Source organism: Scleropages formosus, chromosome 8 (genome assembly GCF_900964775.1).
Source record: "Scleropages formosus chromosome 8, fSclFor1.1, whole genome shotgun sequence".
NCBI classification, from domain to species: Eukaryota; Metazoa; Chordata; class Actinopteri; order Osteoglossiformes; family Osteoglossidae; genus Scleropages; species Scleropages formosus.
Window position 1 is genome coordinate 3141921 of NC_041813.1, and position 25746 is coordinate 3167666.

Here is a 25746-nt window from a genome sequence, read left to right on the forward strand (position 1 = left end):
GCCGACCACACAGAAACTTCCCCTTCATTCAAGTACTTCTTATGCATTTCATTCTCCTGTTTAGCGGCGTTGTGTTTTTCATACTGAAGATTTCCTCAAAAATTAAGGAAACGGCTTGTCAACGGCAAAAATTGGGTAGTACGGTGACACGGCGCCGGGGTGGTGCGAGAGGACGTGGGCTCCATCCCCGCGCTCGGTCAGTGTGGAGTTTGCATGTTCTCCAAGGCTGTGCTCTGGTTTCCTCCCAGTCTAAAGACATGCTGTTCAGGTTCACCCATAGTGTGTGTGTGTGTGTGTGTGTGTTCCACTGATGTATGGAGGAGTGACCCATTGTAAGTAGCGTATCTAGCAGCGTAAGTCACGGCGGTGAATAAGGTGCGTGGGCTGATAACAGAGCCGATTCGAAGTCACTTTGGAGAAAAGCGTTTGCCAAATGATGTAAACAAAATAGCAAATTAAGAAGGAACTCACCGTCTAGTTTGCAGTATAAATATCAGTACTGCATTTAAGTGTTTGTATACAAAGGTAAAAATACACAAGTAAAAAGATGTGAATTTTGGGGCTCAAGACCAGACCCCCTCCACCCCACCCCACCCCACCCCACCCCACCATTTAGATACATGACTTTAGCCCTAACAAATTCATTCACAAGCAGGTCATAATTCCATAAACCGGGGCAAAAACAGGCTGCATTTATTACAAGCGGAATCACCAATTCCAGTTTATAATTTGACAAACCCAAACTGGCTACCGGTGAAATTTTGAAAAGATTTGATCAGTTACAGCAAATTGGACATATCCTCCGTGGACCGAACTTGAGACGATGCACTGATCTATGAAAGTTAAACTGACTGGGGGGCCCCGTCATGATCAAATAATCAAACTCCAGCAAACCTGCTCATGCTTTTTATTCGGCTTTCACACAGCTACATAGAAAAACATCTTTTTCAGCGTTGGGTACATTGTATGGTCATACTTTTTAATGAGAAGTGGCAAAGGGGTGCACTGAAGATGAATGCAGGCAGAGCCAAGAGCTGCAGTTTAAAATCAGGTTTAATCAACAGCAGGTCTGTGGGGCCTTATGTGGCACGACTGGACGTGTTGGTGCTGCTACTGGAACCAGTACTTCCAGTAACGGACATCTTCATCAGAGTTCGGTTCAGCTGTGTGCAAAAATGAGAAACATTTTGTATAAAAAAAAAAAAAAAAAGACACCAGGATATTTATGGAACTATTTATTCTACCGCTTCACCGCTATGATCGATGACACCAACAGGTCCTTCCTTACCTCCTCAAACTTGCGAATTTGTCGGATGAAAAAGTCACCGTACCGGCGGGCAACTTTGGCATCTGCAATATGTATCATGTCCTAGAAAACAAACACACACTTTAATCTGGTGCCTCGACACAAAGTCCTAGGACTGACGTGCAAAGTATAACAACAAGAATCTTAATAAATTTCCCAGCACGCACGCATACTTTGTCAACGTAGAAGTCGACTTCAGAAGCGGACTGGAACTCTCCGTCGAGAGCAGAGATGCCGCTGGTCCACACCAGGTTCTTCATTTTGTGCTTGAAAACTAGCAGCTGAATGCGGAACTCTTGTTCCGCCATATCCAGAAACCCCGCCAGTTTGGCGGCAGGCATAGTGGTGTACAACTTGAGAAAGCTGAGGAAAAGGGGCAATGTGGCACAGTCAGAATGGCAGCGTTAATCGTGAGGAACAAGCAGGCAGACTGGTAATATCACATCACAACTGAGGTAGAGTCTGACACCACATAAGACAGCACAGTGATGTAATCACAGACATACAGTATTGTCTAAATGATTTTCTAAGTTTGAGTCCCTGTAAGCAAGGTATGTCAGGTGTGTTGCTTTGGTTAAACATTTACTAGCAGCAAATGGCATTTTTACCTTCGGATGGTGGACAGCTGGGCCTGTTGCTGGACCTCTTCTGCAAATAACCTTCAGCTGCTGCTGGAAGGGTTCCTTGTGGTAGTTGGGCACCACAGGGGACAAGAACTTAGGACATGCAAAGCTGAAAAGCTCTTTGAACACCTGCAGGTCCCTAAGGGAAATGAAGGCAACACTCCAGTTCATAGACTGAACCAATCACACGTCACAGTAAGATCACAATAATGTCTATTGCACAAATGGACATGGGTAGTTATGAACAATATCAGGTACATAAACTCAAGACCTGGACTAAAATCATGTACATGGGCTTAACTGAGGTGCTGTTAGTACCGCACCGTAAGTGATTTAATTGGTTTTCATGAACCAAATTGATCAGTGAATACAAGAGGATGACTGAGAACAGGGTAAAAGGACATTTCTTCAAAGATGTCCTTTAATGAAGGAGGGGGGGGGGAAAAAAAAAAAAAAGTTTAATTGCTCCACGAATTTCGGTATAGTACGCTGAACTGAGATGCGTGTCAGAACACCACCCTAACATGTAGATGGTACACGTGTTGAGGAGGTTCTAGGAGCCAAATGGAAGACAACACTTTGAGGGCGACCCACTGGCAAGAGCACCCGCTCCGGTTGTAGTACCTTTGACACACATTGTTGATGAACTGAGTAGGTACATCCTTTTGCATGCAAACAGCACAAGTAGCTTTGAACAAGGACATAATACAGATGGTCAATACTTACAGTAGCTGCCCTGCAATGGGCCGTCATGCTACCCCGTGTATACGCCGCATCAGACTATGCTTCCGGGACAACGCGCACGGACGAAAGCCATTGACACCGCTAATACCCCACAACATTGAGCTTATTGAACTTGGGGGGGGTTTTTTTGAACCCAATGCTTAGCACAGCAGGGGGGGGGGAGAAGAGTACACTTGAGAAGCAGGCTACAAGGATTCTGGTCAGTGGTAAGACCAGAGTTTCCCCTAAAGCCTTTATACAGAGACCAAGCAGCAATGGGAGAATTTAACCATGAGGAAGAAATTATTTAATTCCTTAATTGCATTGCGATGTCAGGACACAGGGAGGAGGAGGAGGAGGAGTAACAGGAAAATACCGGCAAAGCAGGAACAAAAATCCTGAAATAACCAGTACGTCAAGTCAAACAAGCTAGACACAAACTGAACTACAGGAGCCCCATTTACCATAGGTCTGCTTTGCAGTATCCAGTTCAAGTAGTTAGGGGTGGGTTGAAATAAAGGGAAAGAAAAAGCCACTTGTTTTTGAATGACACTTTTATTGCAATATGAAGTTGCGACAAACAATTGACTCTTCCAGCACCATAGATCACCAGACTGCAGCAAAGCCACATTTGCTCATTTACACGGGGAGGAGTACTCTGCCATTGCTTGGTCACCTGAAAGACAACACAATTGATCACGTGGCACACGGTTCCAGGAAGACTTCAGGTTTAAACAAGCCCCACAGCCCAGCCCGTCATACGCACGGAGAGCCCTTACCCGTCTGGTAGTAGTCAAATATCTTGATCGCAGCTGGCTTCAGGTTGCCGACTTTGAGCCGCTGCGTCATGTCGAGGGCGTAGGACACAGGAACGTCTCTCTGCAACTGGTCGAGAAAGACGTCAGTGACGAGAATTTCACGGACAAGCACGTTCTGCTTTTCCCTACAACTCCGTTCTGACCTGAAGCAAAATTTGAGAGAGACTCTTGACACAAGTTACACAAGTTACCGCTTTAAGTCCCGCCTGCCACTTGCCCAGATTTTCGTTTCCGGGAAGGCAGTTTCCCCAGCCTTGTCCTCCAGCGTACAGAATGCACACCAGAATCTGAACTCTGGAACTAGACTCCATGTGGGCAAACTTACCTCTGTTAAATACACTGTAATGTGATCATCCTGTTGATCGATTTGCTGTACCATAGCAGATTTCTTCAGCTGTTGGGAAGGGGGGAATACAATGTGCTTAATGGACTGGGGAGGGAGGAGGAAGAGAGTCCCAAATACAGGCGCAACAAGTAATAGCTCTCATGCCATTAGCTACCTGTTCCAATGAGGATTGATTAAGGGCAAACCCGGACAACAGCTCGATCTCCAGAATCACCATGTTGGTTCTTTCCCGCAAGCCGGTATATCTGCAACAAAAGGAGAGCGAGAGTTTTGGGTCTAGTATCATCCGGTTCGGCTTCAGCGCTTATCCGTCTCAGGAGCCCATTTCTCCTAATGGATCTACTTACTGGATCCCAATAGTCAGCGTCAAAGCACCTCCGCAGTCGCTCCTCACGCGAGCGACGGCACGGAACGAGGACTGGAGTACGGGAGTGGGAATGTTGTAACGGACCGTCAGCTGAAATCGCAGGCAGGGCAAAGATATCACGGGACCGCTCGTCAAGATATCGCGAGACCAATCCAGTACTCCTCCTCCCGGGGGTGGAGGAGAAGTACCCTACACAATCAGCCCGGACATCAGCTTAACCGACCTGCACGGAGACGCAGCTTCCACCCTGAACCACAATGCTGTAGCGCCCCTTGACATCCTGCAGCATCCTTTCTTGGTAAACCAACTTGTTGCCAAGATTGACAGCAAAGACTTGCTGCTGACCGCTGGCTGACCGCACAGTCACCGTGCTGGAGCCTCCTGGATTCTTCACCATCGTCGAATAGAGAGCAAGCGCCTGCAGGGCCACTACCGTGTCCTGCGCAAATACAGAATTTAACGGACACATTCCCCGGCAAAGCAACCCATCGCTTCTCCCGTTAGCCGGAGGGGCAAGTCCAAGCTTTATTCACAGCGGAGACCAGGCGTCACGCATCATACCTGCGTGGAAGAGAACCCTCCGTAGGCATTCTGTTGCTTCACCAGCCAGCGGACAATCCCCGTCGCGTAGCCGAGCTCAGCGGCCGACAGCGGCGCGGCGGTAGAGAGCACCGCCAACAGAACGTAGGAGGTCATTTCCACAGTCAGGGAGCCCGCGGTCTCCGAGGCAGATTGCGACCAGTGCAGGAGGCCCCCTGCAACATATAAAGGCAAGTTAAGAACTCAGACCCCCGCCCGTAAGAACAAGGCCAAAAAGGAACGCGGCCTACCTTCCGTAACGGCAAGGCCGTATAGACGCGTCATCAGCTGGGCCCGTTTCTCCCCGTCTCCAGCTAAGCTGAAGGCGTAAGCCATCAGGGCTGTCGTGTAGGTGCTCGTCAGGTAGCTGACGTCCGACCTCAGGCAGGCCAAGCTGAGGTTCAGCGCGGGGTGCTTGGAGAAAATGGGTTATAGCTCAGCATTAAGGAATTGCTACCACACACACACACACGCACGCACGCACGCACGCACGCACGCGCAGCCTAATTGGTGGCAGTTACCACTATACTCCTCACGCCAACATCCAGTGCTCACCGATAGATTGCTCTCCAGCAATGCCACAGCAATGTATGCAGTAAGCATCACCTCTCCTTCCACTCCACCCTGTAACAGGAGGGTACAGCTTGAGAAGTTGCCCAGCAACAGCAACCAACACGTGGTGCGGAACTTGGCCGCCATACTTGCCTTCAAGCCACTGTGAAAGAGCTTCCCTGTAGTTCCGAAGCATCCATCAGGCTTCTGAGTCGTTAGCAGCCAAGCCTGCGCTTCTTCAATGGTTCTGGGGTCCACGTAGGTAAATGCTTGGGCCTTGGAGAAAGCCCTCATAACAAATGCAGTCAACCTGAAAAGAGGGCAATTTGTTTCACCACCGGGAAGTCATTCCGGAATTACAGGCTTCCGGGAACAAGCCGAGTAACTCACCAGTTATTCCCTTCTCCACCGGGGAACGTAGAGAAAGAGCCATTGCTGTTCCTGTAGTTCAGCTGCCTCTGGTAGCCTAGCCGTACCATTAAGGCAAAACGTGACCCCATTAGACAAGCCTCACCAGCTCCTTAGTGGAGCACCTTATCCAGAGACTCCGATTTGCTCGCATTCCAAGTTGCGGAACGGAACTGACCAATTTTGAGGAAGTCGGTTGCCTTTTCCAAGAGAACAGGGGTCAGTTGCCCAGTTGACTGCAGGTACTGCATTATGTACACGTCAGAGGCTAGGACAGCTATGTTCTGCTCCCCACAGCCATATGGCATGGACAAAAGGTCACCCATATTTTTCAGAGCTTGGCCCATTATATCTCCTGCATGGAAGTAGGGACAGAGTTCATGAACTAAACGCAGTTCCGGTTATGAACGTGGGACCTCAGAACAGTCTTAACGAGCCATTTGAGATCAAGTTCTCTAGTTCCAGTAAAACGTTGTCAAAGAAAAAGGAGGCATGTAGAAGCGAGGAACACATTCCAGTAGAAAAGGATGACCAGCGACACCTGGCACTGGATGAGAAGAAGAAGAAGAAGTCTTACCCACTACAGAAACTGAAGCACGAGCCGACCCTTCCACCACATTCACAGGGAGCGACAAGTCTAACTGCTCTTGGGAAGTACCCCCTGTAGAAGGAACAGATTGTTCAGCTGGCGATTTGTTGTTATGTGTTAGGAAGTATAAAATATAAAAGCCTGCAGTTCACCTTTATGAGAAAGAAAAGGGTGACAGTGACCAAAATCCCCAGACCTTCAACCAACATTGCCCCAAACTGCAAGCAGGCAGTAGTGCTACATGACCATTTCTTCCAATCCCAAAGCATTAAGCTACAGTATGCAGTCAACCAATTGACTCCCTGGAGCTCATTTCAAAAGGAGCTAGATGAAAGAGTGCGCCATTACTTTGGGGGGGGGGGGGGAATCTCTGCAGGGAATGGAAAAATCCTTCCATACAGATTAGAAAGACTACCCAAACTGCCTTTACCATTAGGACAGAGTAGAAAGCTGTAGCAGTCAGTCTTCTCGGTTCCTTCAGCCTGCAGGTTGAAAATTCATATTCTTGTTACTGTACTGCAAACTTTAGCGCCCGTGAAGTCACCACAAATCTACCCTTTGTAGAAGAAAAGGAAGCGTTTTTACCTTGATCAGCAGGGCACGGGATACCGAGTCAATCCGGCCCCTGTCCGGCACAGTCACCATCTCGTTGTTACAGACGGTCTGGGACCCCACAGCCTCCGCACTCACCGACACGTTTACGGACCCTGAGAACACCGGGAGTCTTACGGCGAGTTCCCCACCCAAGGATAGGAGGCTGTATGTACGCCGCCATTTAACAAGACCTCACCAAGGACAGCGGCAACGAGAACCCACTGGAAAGTCTTTGTCTCACTGGCACACAGGCACGAGGAATACCGACAGCCAGGGCAAGGGTCCAGTCTGTAGGCCGAGGACGGCGCTGCCGTTACCTTAACCTGATCAAAGCATCAGGTCAGCGGCTTTCAAAAAGCTCACATTGTCAATACAAACAACTGAACTGACGCAACAGGCAATTCCTTCAAGCTGCATCTGAAGCCAACATACCATGATGCACTTGGTAAGGTAGTTGAATACAGTTGCCTTCAGGTCAAAGCGCTCTCCCCGGACAAGAGAGTAAGGCAAGGTGATCTCCAGGAAAAATGGCTGGAAGACCGTGATGTTTGTTGGGGGAGCCAGACTGATGCCAATATCAGCCAAGCAGAAGGCATCCGCTTCCCAGGTGGTGATTGTATCTGGCATAGTGAGAGGCACCTTCACAGACCCAGAGTCCCTGCAAGGTAACGCAATTTGACGGTCACTGCATAAAATTGACTTCAACAGCTCCAAAAAGGTGGTGTATCGGGAATACAACTCCTCACCCCACTACATTTGAGCTACAGTTACTTGGCACAAATGCCTGCTCTTACCGGAAAGAGCCATACACCTGCAGTTCGAGGCACAAAAATATTTACGTAGTCATCATACCCCACTCGGACAAGGTCCCAGATCCACGTTTCGGGGAAGAAGGCGCGCACCGTTTCCACCGGAGTCGACTCGGGCAAGAGCGCAGCTTTCGCGCCAAACGGAACAAAGCCTTGAAGGTTTGAGAAAACATTCATTCGCATCCCAACGGCACATTCGGGTCATTCCACCAGTCAATAATCAAGGAGGACACCATCACGTAAAGGCTCCTCACCCCCTGGTGCACGGTAACCGGAACGGTAATCCTTCCCCATGAAGGAAAGGCAGAACGGTGGTACCGCCACTAAACTTGTGGCCACCTTCAGGCCCACAGCCTAAGGTGGAGAGACAACCGGAAGTGTACACGTGGACGAGTATAGGTCACCCATTTACATCTGACAAATACTCCGCCCTTCCCACATTAAGGGATCAGGTAGCACCCCAACTTACTTGAAATGCATTAGAAGAATCCATTCCCTCCTGCGGTGCTACAAAACGCTTCAGTCTCACTTGCGGACACACCTCAGGATCCTCCGCCATGTACGGTATGGACGTACTCATTTGGACCGGCAGCAAATTGAAGATCTGCTCAGATGCAGAGTTGTCCACGAGGAAAGAAAGAAAGAGGGACAATTGTTCGAAGCAGTACAACACATTTGGTCTTTCCACAGGTCCTGTGAAATCACATGACAAACTAAACCATTCCAGGAGATGGACAGGAAGGTGTCGAGTACAATTCACGATGTTGAGACGACGCCGCCGCCGCCGCAAAGTCCCTTGGACAACGATGTAGGTTTTACAACGTCAACAATATGCATATGCAAGAACTTAGTTTTATGAGCAATTCAAGGTATATTGCCTGCCTGAAACATCCTACAGTATTCAACAGCTCTGATCACTATGCCACCTGCAGTCTCATAAGGCATTTTAAAACATCAAGGGCAGCTCACCAAACCAAACATCTTACCTTGCTTGCATCCAGGCGCTTCCCTTTATCAAGCAGTAACACACTCTGGTCCACAGCAGTCAGGGCACACAACGCGCCAAGTCGAGCCTGGATTTTCAGCGTGCCATTTTCTCCAGGAACAGCAGCAGGCGGAGAGAAGTCCAGCGCAACCTGCTCAGAGATATCGTAGCTCAATACCGCCCATTATTTACAGGCAGGACCACGCACACGCACGCACGACCTCATCTCAGGGGTCTGTTGGCAAGCATGCCCACACACCTTGTATTTGAAACACTCCTCAGTGGTGAAAGCCATGCTTGCGCTGATCACAGTTCCACCAGGCAGAGCAACATACACCAGGACTTGCACCACCGGTGCCAGCTCAGGATTCACTCTCAGCGAGATGGTTGTATTGCCTTCAGTTGCTGCAATTAGCGGAAGGTCGCATTTCAGTATTCCTTTCCCTACCGTCCCGTCGCAAAGCGGAGCCTTGTCCGTACACTCACCGGCGAGGGGCCACTTGATCCGCAGGGACCCATAAGAAGCAATAGCTCCTCTGGAAAGGACCTGCAAATGTGGTTCGCGGAGAGGGGAAGAAAGCTAGGATACCCCTCTCTACAGCGAGAGAAACTCGAGATAAGGAGGCAACGGCAGAAGCGAAAGGCCTCCCATTCCACCTCCCGCTTCGGAACTCACCACATAGTTAAGGTCTAGAGGGTCAGCCTGAGGCTCGTCTCCAACCAACGCGTACCGGACACCAATCGGTACCACCGTCCCGCAAGGAAGCGGTCGCTCCGCGTTCAGTACAGAGAGATAGCTGAATGCCGCCTTCCGAGGCAGAAACGGCAAGACCGTGTGCATCCCATCCTGGTAGAATGGGGCCTGAGGCTGGATGTGGAAAATCTCAGATGGAGGATAGTAGCTCGCCTGAAAGACAGCAGGAATTACTACAGACCAACTTCCGAAATAAGTTGGACCAAAAAAGGCCAATTAAAAACAGAACCATTACCCTCAACTGGAGTTCCTCGTTCAGTTGACCTGTCAGGTTCACCGAGAAGTAGGCCATACCGTACCGGTTAGTCGTAAGATTTCTGAGAAGCTTGAGGGGTTCCCAAAAGCCTTTATACAGGTAAATGGGCCAGTAAGCTACGGGTGAACTCTTGTAATCCACAAGAACAATCTGGAAGAGAAAGGATATTCTCAGGCCACATACAATTCTCACAACATAAACCCATGGGCTCATCCTCAGCCATTACTTACTTTCCCCTGAAAAACTGAGCCAGGATTATAGAAGTCTGGGGTGTCAACAAACCACACGCTACCAGCGGAGTAATTCATGTTTATATTGGCAGACCGCGCCAGAGCGATGCCTGGGAGAGAGACACGGATCACGTCAAACACTCATCAGTACGAGCATGTCATTTCAGCGACTAGTTCAATCAACTGTAGGTGCCGTTGGTCATCTAAAGCGCCAACATTACCATCCATTTAATTCACTGAGCATCTGAAGAGGTTGGACCGGGATTAACGCATTAGGGCCAGTCCCATTGCGCAGCGCTAAGGGATACGAGTCATTATCCCACCTGTTCCTTGCTCTTCTACTGAAGCAGTGAAGCTCAGCATATCCTGGAGCCCCTCACCAAGGAAGTATGTCACATTGAAGGCATAAGAGCCGCAGCCATACTTGTTCAACTGCAGAAGAAGAACAAGACACCATAGCGTCGAGGTTCTCCTCGACAAGTCGGCATTTCAGGGGCATCGCTCCCGGTCTCAGGAGAACCGGCTCCTCACCGGGACGGATCGCGCAAGACACCGTTGACGGGAACCCTCGGCCCGTATCCACGGGTACGGAGTCCTACACAATTCCAGCGCAGCTTTGCCAGATACGGGCTGCCCATAGGTGTACCTGGAGAGAAGAACGAACCAGCAAACGCACACATTCACAATTCCCGGTAGAGGGGGAACACGTTTCTCTTCAAAACGAACACTCACTTTGCACAGGCTTCGAGTCCGAGTTGAGGCTCCGCGGCATTTACTTCCGACGGCACATTCAGCGTTACGTCGAACCTGGGCAAGACTAACGGGAAGGAAAAAAAAAAAAAAAAACGTTAGCGGACCGCCGGCAACATTCTGCCGCAGCTCGAGCGGCACGAGGCAGAGCGCCGTAGAGCCAGAGGATCAAAATGCGGTACACACCATATTCCCTGGCCGCAAAGGTCTGCTCGGTCGTTTCCTGGTCAACCGAAACGACTAGGCGATAAATTCCCACTGGAGATTCGGTACTCAAGGGATGGGAAAGCGCCAAGATCTTGCTGCTTGAGGTGATGTTGTTCCACTCGTCAATGCGGTTGTTATTAGGATCCTGTTAGAGAATAGACATTATTCCCCTCGCAAAAAAAGATAGTGCAACTAGACCACGAGATTAAGCGTTCCAACCTTACCTCCAAGTAGACTGTGTCATACTTTGGGGGGGGAGGAGGAGGAAGAGGAAGAGAAGGGAGATCCCGGTTAGTCTGAACTTCCCAGCAGCCAGAACACAATCCAATGTAAGGGACACCAATGAGAAGAAGAACTTACCAGCTGATCAACAGGAACCAGGTTCATATCCAAGGTGACTACTCGGAAATACACTGTGGGACAAGAACATCATGCAACAGGACTGCGCCGCCGGAAAACGTTACACGCGTACCCAGCGCAGTATCTTTAGGTTTGCCATTTATGCAATCGACTAGATTTTTTTTTTTTTTTTTAAATTTTATACTGAAGCACATGCCATTGTGTATTAAAAGCTTAGTGCAATGTCACTAGAGAGCACTTCTGAAGAGCATAAATCACACCTGTCTGTCCAGGTTTGTAGACTGGCTTGTCTGTCTGAATGAACGTTGAAGGACGGACAGGCTGGAACATGACCTTGCGCTGATCCCTCAGTACAAACCGGGACCCTCGAACCTCCACCCTAATGCTCTGCACAGATGCCTCTTTCACACCGGGGGCCTAGGAAGAGGACTAACGCATTACTTGCTACTGCCAGCACATCCAAAGGCATGGAGGCAACAGCAGCAGTAGTAGTAGTAGTAGTAAGACCCAAAGGAGAAGAAGCTATGATGATGTTCACCCAGAAACAAACCTGAAACTGAAAGCAACTGAAGAAAGGCATCTTGGTGGTTTTTGCCAACAAGGTTGTGCTTTGGGACTCATCATCCAAGAACACATTCATGCGCAGAGATTCGTTTGGGTAAAGGAGGTGGGCACACAGCATCCCCGGGGATCCAGCCGGTATCACCGCAGGAAACGTCACCAGGAAGGCTCTGCGTAAAAAGGAATTACAGCCAACCGAGGCCAGTCGGTTAAGCGGAGCACGAACTTGAATCTTTTGGCCATTATTTTAGACCCCACCAGACTCTCGGAGGAGAGGTTAAAAAAGGACCAGTTCTGTCATTAAGTCAAGCAACACCCTTAACGCCATATTTAGCGTGCTACAACTTAATTTAAGGCTAAACAACAGCCAAACCATTCCAGAGCAGCAGAGGAAAGGGCAAAGCTTACGGGTCTCTGCTCGCACAGCCCACCGACAATAAGAGCACCGCTAAGAACAACTTCTGCCATGCTTTGGCTAAAGACCACCAACTTCTCCGAGCCATGACCGCAGGAAGCAAACCTACAGCCCCTACTCTGTGAACAATATTTATGGCTTCACCTTTTGGGGTTGGGGGGTGGGGCAAAGAGATGCCCCGCCCCCAGACACAATTATGACAACAGCATTTAACGTGGATTTTGGATAAGTTGAAACCCCCGGAATACCTTAAATTGTCTTACGATATAATCTGCTGCATTTAATTTGACGGTGTTAAATGTTACGCCACACAAAAGCTACAGAGGACCTTCACACGTACAAGTTGAAAGACTTTAAGAGAAGCACAGCAGAGCCACGATAGCCTCGCTACCCAAACCGAGTTCAGGTGTGGAGGACATTGTGCCCCGTTCGCACGTCCTTCCGGTTTCGCTCGTGCGTTCTCCTAAACGTGGGGCTTCGATGCGTTCTTCTTCGGATACAGGACGAGCCCTTTGGCGACCGAACGTTGTTTCATTCATCGCGCATGAGGCGAGTAGAAAATGAATTGGTGATGACTAAACCAACAGGTAATAATTGGTGATAAATCTCTCATCAAAGACAATCCTTTCGCCGACCACACAGAAACTTCCCCTTCATTCAAGTACTTCTTATGCATTTCATTCTCCTGTTTAGCGGCGTTGTGTTTTTCATACTGAAGATTTCCTCAAAAATTAAGGAAACGGCTTGTCAACGGCAAAAATTGGGTAGTACGGTGACACAGCGCCGGGGTGGTGCGAGAGGACGTGGGCTCCATCCCCGCGCTCGGTCAGTGTGGAGTTTGCATGTTCTCCAAGGCTGTGCTCTGGTTTCCTCCCAGTCTAAAGACATGCTGTTCAGGTTCACCCATAGTGTGTGTGTGTGTGTGTGTGTTCCACTGATGTATGGAGGAGTGACCCATTGTAAGTAGCGTATCTAGCAGCGTAAGTCACGGCGGTGAATAAGGTGCGTGGGCTGATAACAGAGCCGATTCGAAGTCACTTTGGAGAAAAGCGTTTGCCAAATGATGTAAACAAAATAGCAAATTAAGAAGGAACTCACCGTCTAGTTTGCAGTATAAATATCAGTACTGCATTTAAGTGTTTGTATACAAAGGTAAAAATACACAAGTAAAAAGATGTGAATTTTGGGGCTCAAGACCAGACCCCCCACCCCACCCCACCCCACCCCACCCCACCATTTAGATACATGACTTTAGCCCTAACAAATTCATTCACAAGCAGGTCATAATTCCATAAACCGGGGCAAAAACAGGCTGCATTTATTACAAGCGGAATCACCAATTCCAGTTTATAATTTGACAAACCCAAACTGGCTACCGGTGAAATTTTGAAAAGATTTGATCAGTTACAGCAAATTGGACATATCCTCCGTGGACCGAACTTGAGACGATGCACTGATCTATGAAAGTTAAACTGACTGGGGGCCCCGTCATGATCAAATAATCAAACTCCAGCAAACCTGCTCATGCTTTTTATTCGGCTTTCACACAGCTACATAGAAAAACATCTTTTTCAGCGTTGGGTACATTGTATGGTCATACTTTTTAATGAGAAGTGGCAAAGGGGTGCACTGAAGATGAATGCAGGCAGAGCCAAGAGCTGCAGTTTAAAATCAGGTTTAATCAACAGCAGGTCTGTGGGGCCTTATGTGGCACGACTGGACGTGTTGGTGCTGCTACTGGAACCAGTACTTCCAGTAACGGACATCTTCATCAGAGTTCGGTTCAGCTGTGTGCAAAAATGAGAAACATTTTGTAAAAAAAAAAAAAAAAAGACACCAGGATATTTATGGAACTATTTATTCTACCGCTTCACCGCTATGATCGATGACACCAACAGGTCCTTCCTTACCTCCTCAAACTTGCGAATTTGTCGGATGAAAAAGTCACCGTACCGGCGGGCAACTTTGGCATCTGCAATATGTATCATGTCCTAGAAAACAAACACACACTTTAATCTGGTGCCTCGACACAAAGTCCTAGGACTGACGTGCAAAGTATAACAACAAGAATCTTAATAAATTTCCCAGCACGCACGCATACTTTGTCAACGTAGAAGTCGACTTCAGAAGCGGACTGGAACTCTCCGTCGAGAGCAGAGATGCCGCTGGTCCACACCAGGTTCTTCATTTTGTGCTTGAAAACTAGCAGCTGAATGCGGAACTCTTGTTCCGCCATATCCAGAAACCCCGCCAGTTTGGCGGCAGGCATAGTGGTGTACAACTTGAGAAAGCTGAGGAAAAGGGGCAATGTGGCACAGTCAGAATGGCAGCGTTAATCGTGAGGAACAAGCAGGCAGACTGGTAATATCACATCACAACTGAGGTAGAGTCTGACACCACATAAGACAGCACAGTGATGTAATCACAGACATACAGTATTGTCTAAATGATTTTCTAAGTTTGAGTCCCTGTAAGCAAGGTATGTCAGGTGTGTTGCTTTGGTTAAACATTTACTAGCAGCAAATGGCATTTTTACCTTCGGATGGTGGACAGCTGGGCCTGTTGCTGGACCTCTTCTGCAAATAACCTTCAGCTGCTGCTGGAAGGGTTCCTTGTGGTAGTTGGGCACCACAGGGGACAAGAACTTAGGACATGCAAAGCTGAAAAGCTCTTTGAACACCTGCAGGTCCCTAAGGGAAATGAAGGCAACACTCCAGTTCATAGACTGAACCAATCACACGTCACAGTAAGATCACAATAATGTCTATTGCACAAATGGACATGGGTAGTTATGAACAATATCAGGTACATAAACTCAAGACCTGGACTAAAATCATGTACATGGGCTTAACTGAGGTGCTGTTAGTACCGCACCGTAAGTGATTTAATTGGTTTTCATGAACCAAATTGATCAGTGAATACAAGAGGATGACTGAGAACAGGGTAAAAGGACATTTCTTCAAAGATGTCCTTTAATGAAGGAGGGGGGGGGGAAAAAAAAAAAAAAGTTTAATTGCTCCACGAATTTCGGTATAGTACGCTGAACTGAGATGCGTGTCAGAACACCACCCTAACATGTAGATGGTACACGTGTTGAGGAGGTTCTAGGAGCCAAATGGAAGACAACACTTTGAGGGCGACCCACTGGCAAGAGCACCCGCTCCGGTTGTAGTACCTTTGACACACATTGTTGATGAACTGAGTAGGTACATCCTTTTGCATGCAAACAGCACAAGTAGCTTTGAACAAGGACATAATACAGATGGTCAATACTTACAGTAGCTGCCCTGCAATGGGCCGTCATGCTACCCCGTGTATACGCCGCATCAGACTATGCTTCCGGGACAACGCGCACGGACGAAAGCCATTGACACCGCTAATACCCCACAACATTGAGCTTATTGAACTTGGGGGGGGGTTTTTTTGAACCCAATGCTTAGCACAGCAGGGGGGGGAGAAGAGTACACTTGAGAAGCAGGCTACAAGGATTCTGGTCAGTGGTAAGACCAGAGTTTCCCCTAAAGCCTTTATACAGAGACCAAGCAGCAATGGGAGAATTTAACCATGAGGAAGAAATTATTTAATTCCTTAATTGCATTGCGATGTCAGGACACAGGGAGGAGGAGGAGGAGTAACAGGAAAATACCGGCAAAGCAGGAACAAAAATCCTGAAATAACCAGTACGTCAAGTCAAACAAGCTAGACACAAACTGAACTACAGGAGCCCCATTTACCATAGGTCTGCTTTGCAGTATCCAGTTCAAGTAGTTAGGGGTGGGTTGAAATAAAGGGAAAGAAAAAGCCACTTGTTTTTGAATGACACTTTTATTGCAATATGAAGTTGCGACAAACAATTGACTCTTCCAGCACCATAGATCACCAGACTGCAGCAAAGCCACATTTGCTCATTTACACGGGGAGGAGTACTCTGCCATTGCTTGGTCACCTGAAAGACAACACAATTGATCACGTGGCACACGGTTCCAGGAAGACTTCAGGTTTAAACAAGCCCCACAGCCCAGCCCGTCATACGCACGGAGAGCCCTTACCCGTCTGGTAGTAGTCAAATATCTTGATCGCAGCTGGCTTCAGGTTGCCGACTTTGAGCCGCTGCGTCATGTCGAGGGCGTAGGACACAGGAACGTCTCTCTGCAACTGGTCGAGAAAGACGTCAGTGACGAGAATTTCACGGACAAGCACGTTCTGCTTTTCCCTACAACTCCGTTCTGACCTGAAGCAAAATTTGAGAGAGACTCTTGACACAAGTTACACAAGTTACCGCTTTAAGTCCCGCCTGCCACTTGCCCAGATTTTCGTTTCCGGGAAGGCAGTTTCCCCAGCCTTGTCCTCCAGCGTACAGAATGCACACCAGAATCTGAACTCTGGAACTAGACTCCATGTGGGCAAACTTACCTCTGTTAAATACACTGTAATGTGATCATCCTGTTGATCGATTTGCTGTACCATAGCAGATTTCTTCAGCTGTTGGGAAGGGGGGAATACAATGTGCTTAATGGACTGGGGAGGGAGGAGGAAGAGAGTCCCAAATACAGGCGCAACAAGTAATAGCTCTCATGCCATTAGCTACCTGTTCCAATGAGGATTGATTAAGGGCAAACCCGGACAACAGCTCGATCTCCAGAATCACCATGTTGGTTCTTTCCCGCAAGCCGGTATATCTGCAACAAAAGGAGAGCGAGAGTTTTGGGTCTAGTATCATCCGGTTCGGCTTCAGCGCTTATCCGTCTCAGGAGCCCATTTCTCCTAATGGATCTACTTACTGGATCCCAATAGTCAGCGTCAAAGCACCTCCGCAGTCGCTCCTCACGCGAGCGACGGCACGGAACGAGGACTGGAGTACGGGAGTGGGAATGTTGTAACGGACCGTCAGCTGAAATCGCAGGCAGGGCAAAGATATCACGGGACCGCTCGTCAAGATATCGCGAGACCAATCCAGTACTCCTCCTCCCGGGGGTGGAGGAGGAGAAGTACCCTACACAATCAGCCCGGACATCAGCTTAACCGACCTGCACGGAGACGCAGCTTCCACCCTGAACCACAATGCTGTAGCGCCCCTTGACATCCTGCAGCATCCTTTCTTGGTAAACCAACTTGTTGCCAAGATTGACAGCAAAGACTTGCTGCTGACCGCTGGCTGACCGCACAGTCACCGTGCTGGAGCCTCCTGGATTCTTCACCATCGTCGAATAGAGAGCAAGCGCCTGCAGGGCCACTACCGTGTCCTGCGCAAATACAGAATTTAACGGACACATTCCCCGGCAAAGCAACCCATCGCTTCTCCCGTTAGCCGGAGGGGCAAGTCCAAGCTTTATTCACAGCGGAGACCAGGCGTCACGCATCATACCTGCGTGGAAGAGAACCCTCCGTAGGCATTCTGTTGCTTCACCAGCCAGCGGACAATCCCCGTCGCGTAGCCGAGCTCAGCGGCCGACAGCGGCGCGGCGGTAGAGAGCACCGCCAACAGAACGTAGGAGGTCATTTCCACAGTCAGGGAGCCCGCGGTCTCCGAGGCAGATTGCGACCAGTGCAGGAGGCCCCCTGCAACATATAAAGGCAAGTTAAGAACTCAGACCCCCGCCCGTAAGAACAAGGCCAAAAAGGAACGCGGCCTACCTTCCGTAACGGCAAGGCCGTATAGACGCGTCATCAGCTGGGCCCGTTTCTCCCCGTCTCCAGCTAAGCTGAAGGCGTAAGCCATCAGGGCTGTCGTGTAGGTGCTCGTCAGGTAGCTGACGTCCGACCTCAGGCAGGCCAAGCTGAGGTTCAGCGCGGGGTGCTTGGAGAAAATGGGTTATAGCTCAGCATTAAGGAATTGCTACCACACACACACACACACACACACACACACACACACACACACACACCCTAATTGGTGGCAGTTACCAATATACTCCTCACGCCAACATCCAGTGCTCACCGATAGATTGCTCTCCAGCAATGCCACAGCAATGTATGCAGTAAGCATCACCTCTCCTTCCACTCCACCCTGTAACAGGAGGGTACAGCTTGAGAAGTTGCCCAGCAACAGCAACCAACACGTGGTGCGGAACTTGGCCGCCATACTTGCCTTCAAGCCACTGTGAAAGAGCTTCCCTGTAGTTCCGAAGCATCCATCAGGCTTCTGAGTCGTTAGCAGCCAAGCCTGCGCTTCTTCAATGGTTCTGGGGTCCACGTAGGTAAATGCTTGGGCCTTGGAGAAAGCCCTCATAACAAATGCAGTCAACCTGAAAAGAGGGCAATTTGTTTCACCACCGGGAAGTCATTCCGGAATTACAGGCTTCCGGGAACAAGCCGAGTAACTCACCAGTTATTCCCTTCTCCACCGGGGAACGTAGAGAAAGAGCCATTGCTGTTCCTGTAGTTCAGCTGCCTCTGGTAGCCTAGCCGTACCATTAAGGCAAAACGTGACCCCATTAGACAAGTCATCACCAGCTCCTTAGTGGAGCACCTTATCCAGAGACTCCGATTTGCTCGCATTCCAAGTTGCGGAACGGAACTGACCAATTTTGAGGAAGTCGGTTGCCTTTTCCAAGAGAACAGGGGTCAGTTGCCCAGTTGACTGCAGGTACTGCATTATGTACACGTCAGAGGCTAGGACAGCTATGTTCTGCTCCCCACAGCCATATGGCATGGACAAAAGGTCACCCATATTTTTCAGAGCTTGGCCCATTATATCTCCTGCATGGAAGTAGGGACAGAGTTCATGAACTAAACGCAGTTCCGGTTATGAACGTGGGACCTCAGAACAGTCTTAACGAGCCATTTGAGATCAAGTTCTCTAGTTCCAGTAAAACGTTGTCAAAGAAAAAGGAGGCATGTAGAAGCGAGGAACACATTCCAGTAGAAAAGGATGACCAGCGACACCTGGCACTGGATGAGAAGAAGAAGAAGAAGTCTTACCCACTACAGAAACTGAAGCACGAGCCGACCCTTCCACCACATTCACAGGGAGCGACAAGTCTAACTGCTCTTGGGAAGTACCCCCTGTAGAAGGAACAGATTGTTCAGCTGGCGATTTGTTGTTATGTGTTAGGAAGTATAAAATATAAAAGCCTGCAGTTCACCTTTATGAGAAAGAAAAGGGTGACAGTGACCAAAATCCCCAGACCTTCAACCAACATTGCCCCAAACTGCAAGCAGGCAGTAGTGCTACATGACCATTTCTTCCAATCCCAAAGCATTAAGCTACAGTATGCAGTCAACCAATTGACTCCCTGGAGCTCATTTCAAAAGGAGCTAGATGAAAGAGTGCGCCATTACTTTGGGGGGGGGGGGGGGAATCTCTGCAGGGAATGGAAAAATCCTTCCATACAGATTAGAAAGACTACCCAAACTGCCTTTACCATTAGGACAGAGTAGAAAGCTGTAGCAGTCAGTCTTCTCGGTTCCTTCAGCCTGCAGGTTGAAAATTCATATTCTTGTTACTGTACTGCAAACTTTAGCGCCCGTGAAGTCACCACAAATCTACCCTTTGTAGAAGAAAAGGAAGCGTTTTTACCTTGATCAGCAGGGCACGGGATACCGAGTCAATCCGGCCCCTGTCCGGCACAGTCACCATCTCGTTGTTACAGACGGTCTGGGACCCCACAGCCTCCGCACTCACCGACACGTTTACGGACCCTGAGAACACCGGGAGTCTTACGGCGAGTTCCCCACCCAAGGATAGGAGGCTGTATGTACGCCGCCATTTAACAAGACCTCACCAAGGACAGCGGCAACGAGAACCCACTGGAAAGTCTTTGTCTCACTGGCACACAGGCACGAGGAATACCGACAGCCAGGGCAAGGGTCCAGTCTGTAGGCCGAGGACGGCGCTGCCGTTACCTTAACCTGATCAAAGCATCAGGTCAGCGGCTTTCAAAAAGCTCACATTGTCAATACAAACAACTGAACTGACGCAACAGGCAATTCCTTCAAGCTGCATCTGAAGCCAACATACCATGATGCACTTGGTAAGGTAGTTGAATACAGTTGCCTTCAGGTCAAAGCGCTCTCCCCGGACAAGAGAGTAAGGCAAGGTGATCTCCAGGAAAAATGGCTGGAAGACCGTGATGTTTGTTGGGGGAGCCAGACTGATGCCAATATCAGCCAAGCAGAAGGCATCCGCTTCCCAGGTGGTGATTGTATCTGGCATAGTGAGAGGCACCTTCACAGACCCAGAGTCCCTGCAAGGTAACGCAATTTGACGGTCACTGCATAAAATTGACTTCAACAGCTCCAAAAAGGTGGTGTATCGGGAATACAACTCCTCACCCCACTACATTTGAGCTACAGTTACTTGGCACAAATGCCTGCTCTTACCGGAAAGAGCCATACACCTGCAGTTCGAGGCACAAAAATATTTACGTAGTCATCATACCCCACTCGGACAAGGTCCCAGATCCACGTTTCGGGGAAGAAGGCGCGCACCGTTTCCACCGGAGTCGACTCGGGCAAGAGCGCAGCTTTCGCGCCAAACGGAACAAAGCCTTGAAGGTTTGAGAAAACATTCATTCGCATCCCAACGGCACATTCGGGTCATTCCACCAGTCAATAATCAAGGAGGACACCATCACGTAAAGGCTCCTCACCCCCTGGTGCACGGTAACCGGAACGGTAATCCTTCCCCATGAAGGAAAGGCAGAACGGTGGTACCGCCACTAAACTTGTGGCCACCTTCAGGCCCACAGCCTAAGGTGGAGAGACAACCGGAAGTGTACACGTGGACGAGTATAGGTCACCCATTTACATCTGACAAATACTCCGCCCTTCCCACATTAAGGGATCAGGTAGCACCCCAACTTACTTGAAATGCATTAGAAGAATCCATTCCCTCCTGCGGTGCTACAAAACGCTTCAGTCTCACTTGCGGACACACCTCAGGATCCTCCGCCATGTACGGTATGGACGTACTCATTTGGACCGGCAGCAAATTGAAGATCTGCTCAGATGCAGAGTTGTCCACGAGGAAAGAAAGAAAGAGGGACAATTGTTCGAAGCAGTACAACACATTTGGTCTTTCCACAGGTCCTGTGAAATCACATGACAAACTAAACCATTCCAGGAGATGGACAGGAAGGTGTCGAGTACAATTCACGATGTTGAGACGACGCCGCCGCCGCCGCAAAGTCCCTTGGACAACGATGTAGGTTTTACAACGTCAACAATATGCATATGCAAGAACTTAGTTTTATGAGCAATTCAAGGTATATTGCCTGCCTGAAACATCCTACAGTATTCAACAGCTCTGATCACTATGCCACCTGCAGTCTCATAAGGCATTTTAAAACATCAAGGGCAGCTCACCAAACCAAACATCTTACCTTGCTTGCATCCAGGCGCTTCCCTTTATCAAGCAGTAACACACTCTGGTCCACAGCAGTCAGGGCACACAACGCGCCAAGTCGAGCCTGGATTTTCAGCGTGCCATTTTCTCCAGGAACAGCAGCAGGCGGAGAGAAGTCCAGCGCAACCTGCTCAGAGATATCGTAGCTCAATACCGCCCATTATTTACAGGCAGGACCACGCACACGCACGCACGCACGACCTCATCTCAGGGGTCTGTTGGCAAGCATGCCCACACACCTTGTATTTGAAACACTCCTCAGTGGTGAAAGCCATGCTTGCGCTGATCACAGTTCCACCAGGCAGAGCAACATACACCAGGACTTGCACCACCGGTGCCAGCTCAGGATTCACTCTCAGCGAGATGGTTGTATTGCCTTCAGTTGCTGCAATTAGCGGAAGGTCGCATTTCAGTATTCCTTTCCCTACCGTCCCGTCGCAAAGCGGAGCCTTGTCCGTACACTCACCGGCGAGGGGCCACTTGATCCGCAGGGACCCATAAGAAGCAATAGCTCCTCTGGAAAGGACCTGCAAATGTGGTTCGCGGAGAGGGGAAGAAAGCTAGGATACCCCTCTCTACAGCGAGAGAAACTCGAGATAAGGAGGCAACGGCAGAAGCGAAAGGCCTCCCATTCCACCTCCCGCTTCGGAACTCACCACATAGTTAAGGTCTAGAGGGTCAGCCTGAGGCTCGTCTCCAACCAACGCGTACCGGACACCAATCGGTACCACCGTCCCGCAAGGAAGCGGTCGCTCCGCGTTCAGTACAGAGAGATAGCTGAATGCCGCCTTCCGAGGCAGAAACGGCAAGACCGTGTGCATCCCATCCTGGTAGAATGGGGCCTGAGGCTGGATGTGGAAAATCTCAGATGGAGGATAGTAGCTCGCCTGAAAGACAGCAGGAATTACTACAGACCAACTTCCGAAATAAGTTGGACCAAAAAAGGCCAATTAAAAACAGAACCATTACCCTCAACTGGAGTTCCTCGTTCAGTTGACCTGTCAGGTTCACCGAGAAGTAGGCCATACCGTACCGGTTAGTCGTAAGATTTCTGAGAAGCTTGAGGGGTTCCCAAAAGCCTTTATACAGGTAAATGGGCCAGTAAGCTACGGGTGAACTCTTGTAATCCACAAGAACAATCTGGAAGAGAAAGGATATTCTCAGGCCACATACAATTCTCACAACATAAACCCATGGGCTCATCCTCAGCCATTACTTACTTTCCCCTGAAAAACTGAGCCAGGATTATAGAAGTCTGGGGTGTCAACAAACCACACGCTACCAGCGGAGTAATTCATGTTTATATTGGCAGACCGCGCCAGAGCGATGCCTGGGAGAGAGACACGGATCACGTCAAACACTCATCAGTACGAGCATGTCATTTCAGCGACTAGTTCAATCAACTGTAGGTGCCGTTGGTCATCTAAAGCGCCAACATTACCATCCATTTAATTCACTGAGCATCTGAAGAGGTTGGACCGGGATTAACGCATTAGGGCCAGTCCCATTGCGCAGCGCTAAGGGATACGAGTCATTATCCCACCTGTTCCTTGCTCTTCTACTGAAGCAGTGAAGCTCAGCATATCCTGGAGCCCCTCACCAAGGAAGTATGTCACATTGAAGGCATAAGAGCCGCAGCCATACTTGTTCAACTGCAGAAGAAGAACAAGACACCATAGCGTCGAGGTTCTCCTCGACAAGTCGGCATTTCAGGGGCATCGCTCCCGGTCTCAGGAGAACCGGCTCCTCACCGGGACGGATCGCGCAAGACACCGTTGACGGGAACCCTCGGCCCGTATCCACGGGTACGGAGTCCTACACAATTCCAGCGCAGCTTTGCCAGATACGGGCTGCCCATAGGTGTACCTGGAGAGAAGAACGAACCAGCAAACGCACACATTCACAATTCCCGGTAGAGGGGGGAACACGTTTCTCTTCAAAACGAACACTCACTTTGCACAGGCTTCGAGTCCGAGTTGAGGCTCCGCGGCATTTACTTCCGACGGCACATTCAGCGTTACGTCGAACCTGGGCAAGACTAACGGGAAGGAAAAAAAAAAAAAAAAACGTTAGCGGACCGCCGGCAACATTCTGCCGCAGCTCGAGCGGCACGAGGCAGAGCGCCGTAGAGCCAGAGGATCAAAATGCGGTACACACCATATTCCCTGGCCGCAAAGGTCTGCTCGGTCGTTTCCTGGTCAACCGAAACGACTAGGCGATAAATTCCCACTGGAGATTCGGTACTCAAGGGATGGGAAAGCGCCAAGATCTTGCTGCTTGAGGTGATGTTGTTCCACTCGTCAATGCGGTTGTTATTAGGATCCTGTTAGAGAATAGACATTATTCCCCTCGCAAAAAAAGATAGTGCAACTAGACCACGAGATTAAGCGTTCCAACCTTACCTCCAAGTAGACTGTGTCATACTTTGGGGGGGGAGGAGGAGGAAGAGGAAGAGAAGGGAGATCCCGGTTAGTCTGAACTTCCCAGCAGCCAGAACACAATCCAATGTAAGGGACACCAATGAGAAGAAGAACTTACCAGCTGATCAACAGGAACCAGGTTCATATCCAAGGTGACTACTCGGAAATACACTGTGGGACAAGAACATCATGCAACAGGACTGCGCCGCCGGAAAACGTTACACGCGTACCCAGCGCAGTATCTTTAGGTTTGCCATTTATGCAATCGACTAGATTTTTTTTTTTTTTTTTTAAATTTTATACTGAAGCACATGCCATTGTGTATTAAAAGCTTAGTGCAATGTCACTAGAGAGCACTTCTGAAGAGCATAAATCACACCTGTCTGTCCAGGTTTGTAGACTGGCTTGTCTGTCTGAATGAACGTTGAAGGACGGACAGGCTGGAACATGACCTTGCGCTGATCCCTCAGTACAAACCGGGACCCTCGAACCTCCACCCTAATGCTCTGCACAGATGCCTCTTTCACACCGGGGGCCTAGGAAGAGGACTAACGCATTACTTGCTACTGCCAGCACATCCAAAGGCATGGAGGCAACAGCAGCAGTAGTAGTAGTAGTAGTAGTAAGACCCAAAGGAGAAGAAGCTATGATGATGTTCACCCAGAAACAAACCTGAAACTGAAAGCAACTGAAGAAAGGCATCTTGGTGGTTTTTGCCAACAAGGTTGTGCTTTGGGACTCATCATCCAAGAACACATTCATGCGCAGAGATTCGTTTGGGTAAAGGAGGTGGGCACACAGCATCCCCGGGGATCCAGCCGGTATCACCGCAGGAAACGTCACCAGGAAGGCTCTGCGTAAAAAGGAATTACAGCCAACCGAGGCCAGTCGGTTAAGCGGAGCACGAACTTGAATCTTTTGGCCATTATTTTAGACCCCACCAGACTCTCGGAGGAGAGGTTAAAAAAGGACCAGTTCTGTCATTAAGTCAAGCAACACCCTTAACGCCATATTTAGCGTGCTACAACTTAATTTAAGGCTAAACAACAGCCAAACCATTCCAGAGCAGCAGAGGAAAGGGCAAAGCTTACGGGTCTCTGCTCGCACAGCCCACCGACAATAAGAGCACCGCTAAGAACAACTTCTGCCATGCTTTGGCTAAAGACCACCAACTTCTCCGAGCCATGACCGCAGGAAGCAAACCTACAGCCCCTACTCTGTGAACAATATTTATGGCTTCACCTTTTGGGGTTGGGGGGTGGGGCAAAGAGATGCCCCGCCCCCAGACACAATTATGACAACAGCATTTAACGTGGATTTTGGATAAGTTGAAACCCCCGGAATACCTTAAATTGTCTTACGATATAATCTGCTGCATTTAATTTGACGGTGTTAAATGTTACGCCACACAAAAGCTACAGAGGACCTTCACACGTACAAGTTGAAAGACTTTAAGAGAAGCACAGCAGAGCCACGATAGCCTCGCTACCCAAACCGAGTTCAGGTGTGGAGGACATTGTGCCCCGTTCGCACGTCCTTCCGGTTTCGCTCGTGCGTTCTCCTAAACGTGGGGCTTCGATGCGTTCTTCTTCGGATACAGGACGAGCCCTTTGGCGACCGAACGTTGTTTCATTCATCGCGCATGAGGCGAGTAGAAAATGAATTGGTGATGACTAAACCAACAGGTAATAATTGGTGATAAATCTCTCATCAAAGACAATCCTTTCGCCGACCACACAGAAACTTCC

The 25746-nt window shown here is 49.2% G+C and overlaps 2 protein-coding genes and 2 pseudogenes across 4 annotated transcripts; all 4 read right to left on the reverse strand.

The window, feature by feature from the left end:
* Positions 1-891: 891 nt before the first annotated feature.
* Positions 892-2100, reverse strand: LOC114911055 (eukaryotic translation initiation factor 3 subunit L-like; annotated as a pseudogene).
* Positions 2101-3188: 1088 nt separating this feature from the next.
* Positions 3189-12333, reverse strand: LOC114911098 (alpha-2-macroglobulin-like protein 1). Of its 2 annotated transcripts, XM_029254370.1 has the most exons (35): positions 12226-12333; positions 11807-11987; positions 11517-11673; positions 11257-11309; positions 11121-11141; positions 10876-11041; positions 10672-10756; positions 10471-10585; positions 10263-10371; positions 9940-10049; positions 9689-9859; positions 9376-9606; positions 9186-9246; positions 8959-9104; positions 8701-8850; positions 8184-8318; positions 7969-8068; positions 7758-7866; positions 7338-7563; positions 7102-7228; positions 6897-7018; positions 6742-6793; positions 6300-6383; positions 5901-6077; positions 5705-5780; positions 5468-5624; positions 5318-5386; positions 5014-5176; positions 4745-4938; positions 4407-4622; positions 4164-4273; positions 3971-4061; positions 3796-3864; positions 3432-3537; positions 3189-3328 (listed from the first exon to the last, which is right to left on the reverse strand). In XM_029254370.1, the coding sequence occupies exons 1-35, from the start codon at positions 12318-12320 to the stop codon at positions 3288-3290; spliced, it is 4275 nt and encodes a 1424-aa protein (XP_029110203.1). In that variant the 5' UTR covers positions 12321-12333; the 3' UTR covers positions 3189-3287. The 2 variants fall into 2 exon arrangements, 1 of the variants encoding a protein (XP_029110203.1); XR_003797884.1 differs by lacking the exons at positions 3189-3328; positions 3432-3537; positions 3796-3864; positions 3971-4061 and having other exon boundaries at positions 4745-4937.
* Positions 12334-13747: 1414 nt separating this feature from the next.
* LOC114911057 (eukaryotic translation initiation factor 3 subunit L-like) lies at positions 13748-14954 on the reverse strand (annotated as a pseudogene).
* A 1084-nt stretch (positions 14955-16038) lies between these two features.
* On the reverse strand, positions 16039-25197 carry LOC114911097 (alpha-2-macroglobulin-like protein 1). Of its 2 annotated transcripts, XM_029254369.1 has the most exons (35): positions 25090-25197; positions 24671-24851; positions 24378-24534; positions 24117-24169; positions 23981-24001; positions 23736-23901; positions 23532-23616; positions 23330-23444; positions 23122-23230; positions 22799-22908; positions 22548-22718; positions 22235-22465; positions 22045-22105; positions 21818-21963; positions 21556-21705; positions 21039-21173; positions 20824-20923; positions 20613-20721; positions 20193-20418; positions 19957-20083; positions 19752-19873; positions 19597-19648; positions 19154-19237; positions 18755-18931; positions 18558-18633; positions 18321-18477; positions 18171-18239; positions 17867-18029; positions 17598-17791; positions 17260-17475; positions 17014-17123; positions 16821-16911; positions 16646-16714; positions 16282-16387; positions 16039-16178 (listed from the first exon to the last, which is right to left on the reverse strand). In XM_029254369.1, the coding sequence occupies exons 1-35, from the start codon at positions 25182-25184 to the stop codon at positions 16138-16140; spliced, it is 4275 nt and encodes a 1424-aa protein (XP_029110202.1). In that variant the 5' UTR covers positions 25185-25197; the 3' UTR covers positions 16039-16137. The 2 variants fall into 2 exon arrangements, 1 of the variants encoding a protein (XP_029110202.1); XR_003797883.1 differs by lacking the exons at positions 16039-16178; positions 16282-16387; positions 16646-16714; positions 16821-16911 and having other exon boundaries at positions 17598-17790.
* Positions 25198-25746: the final 549 nt, after the last annotated feature.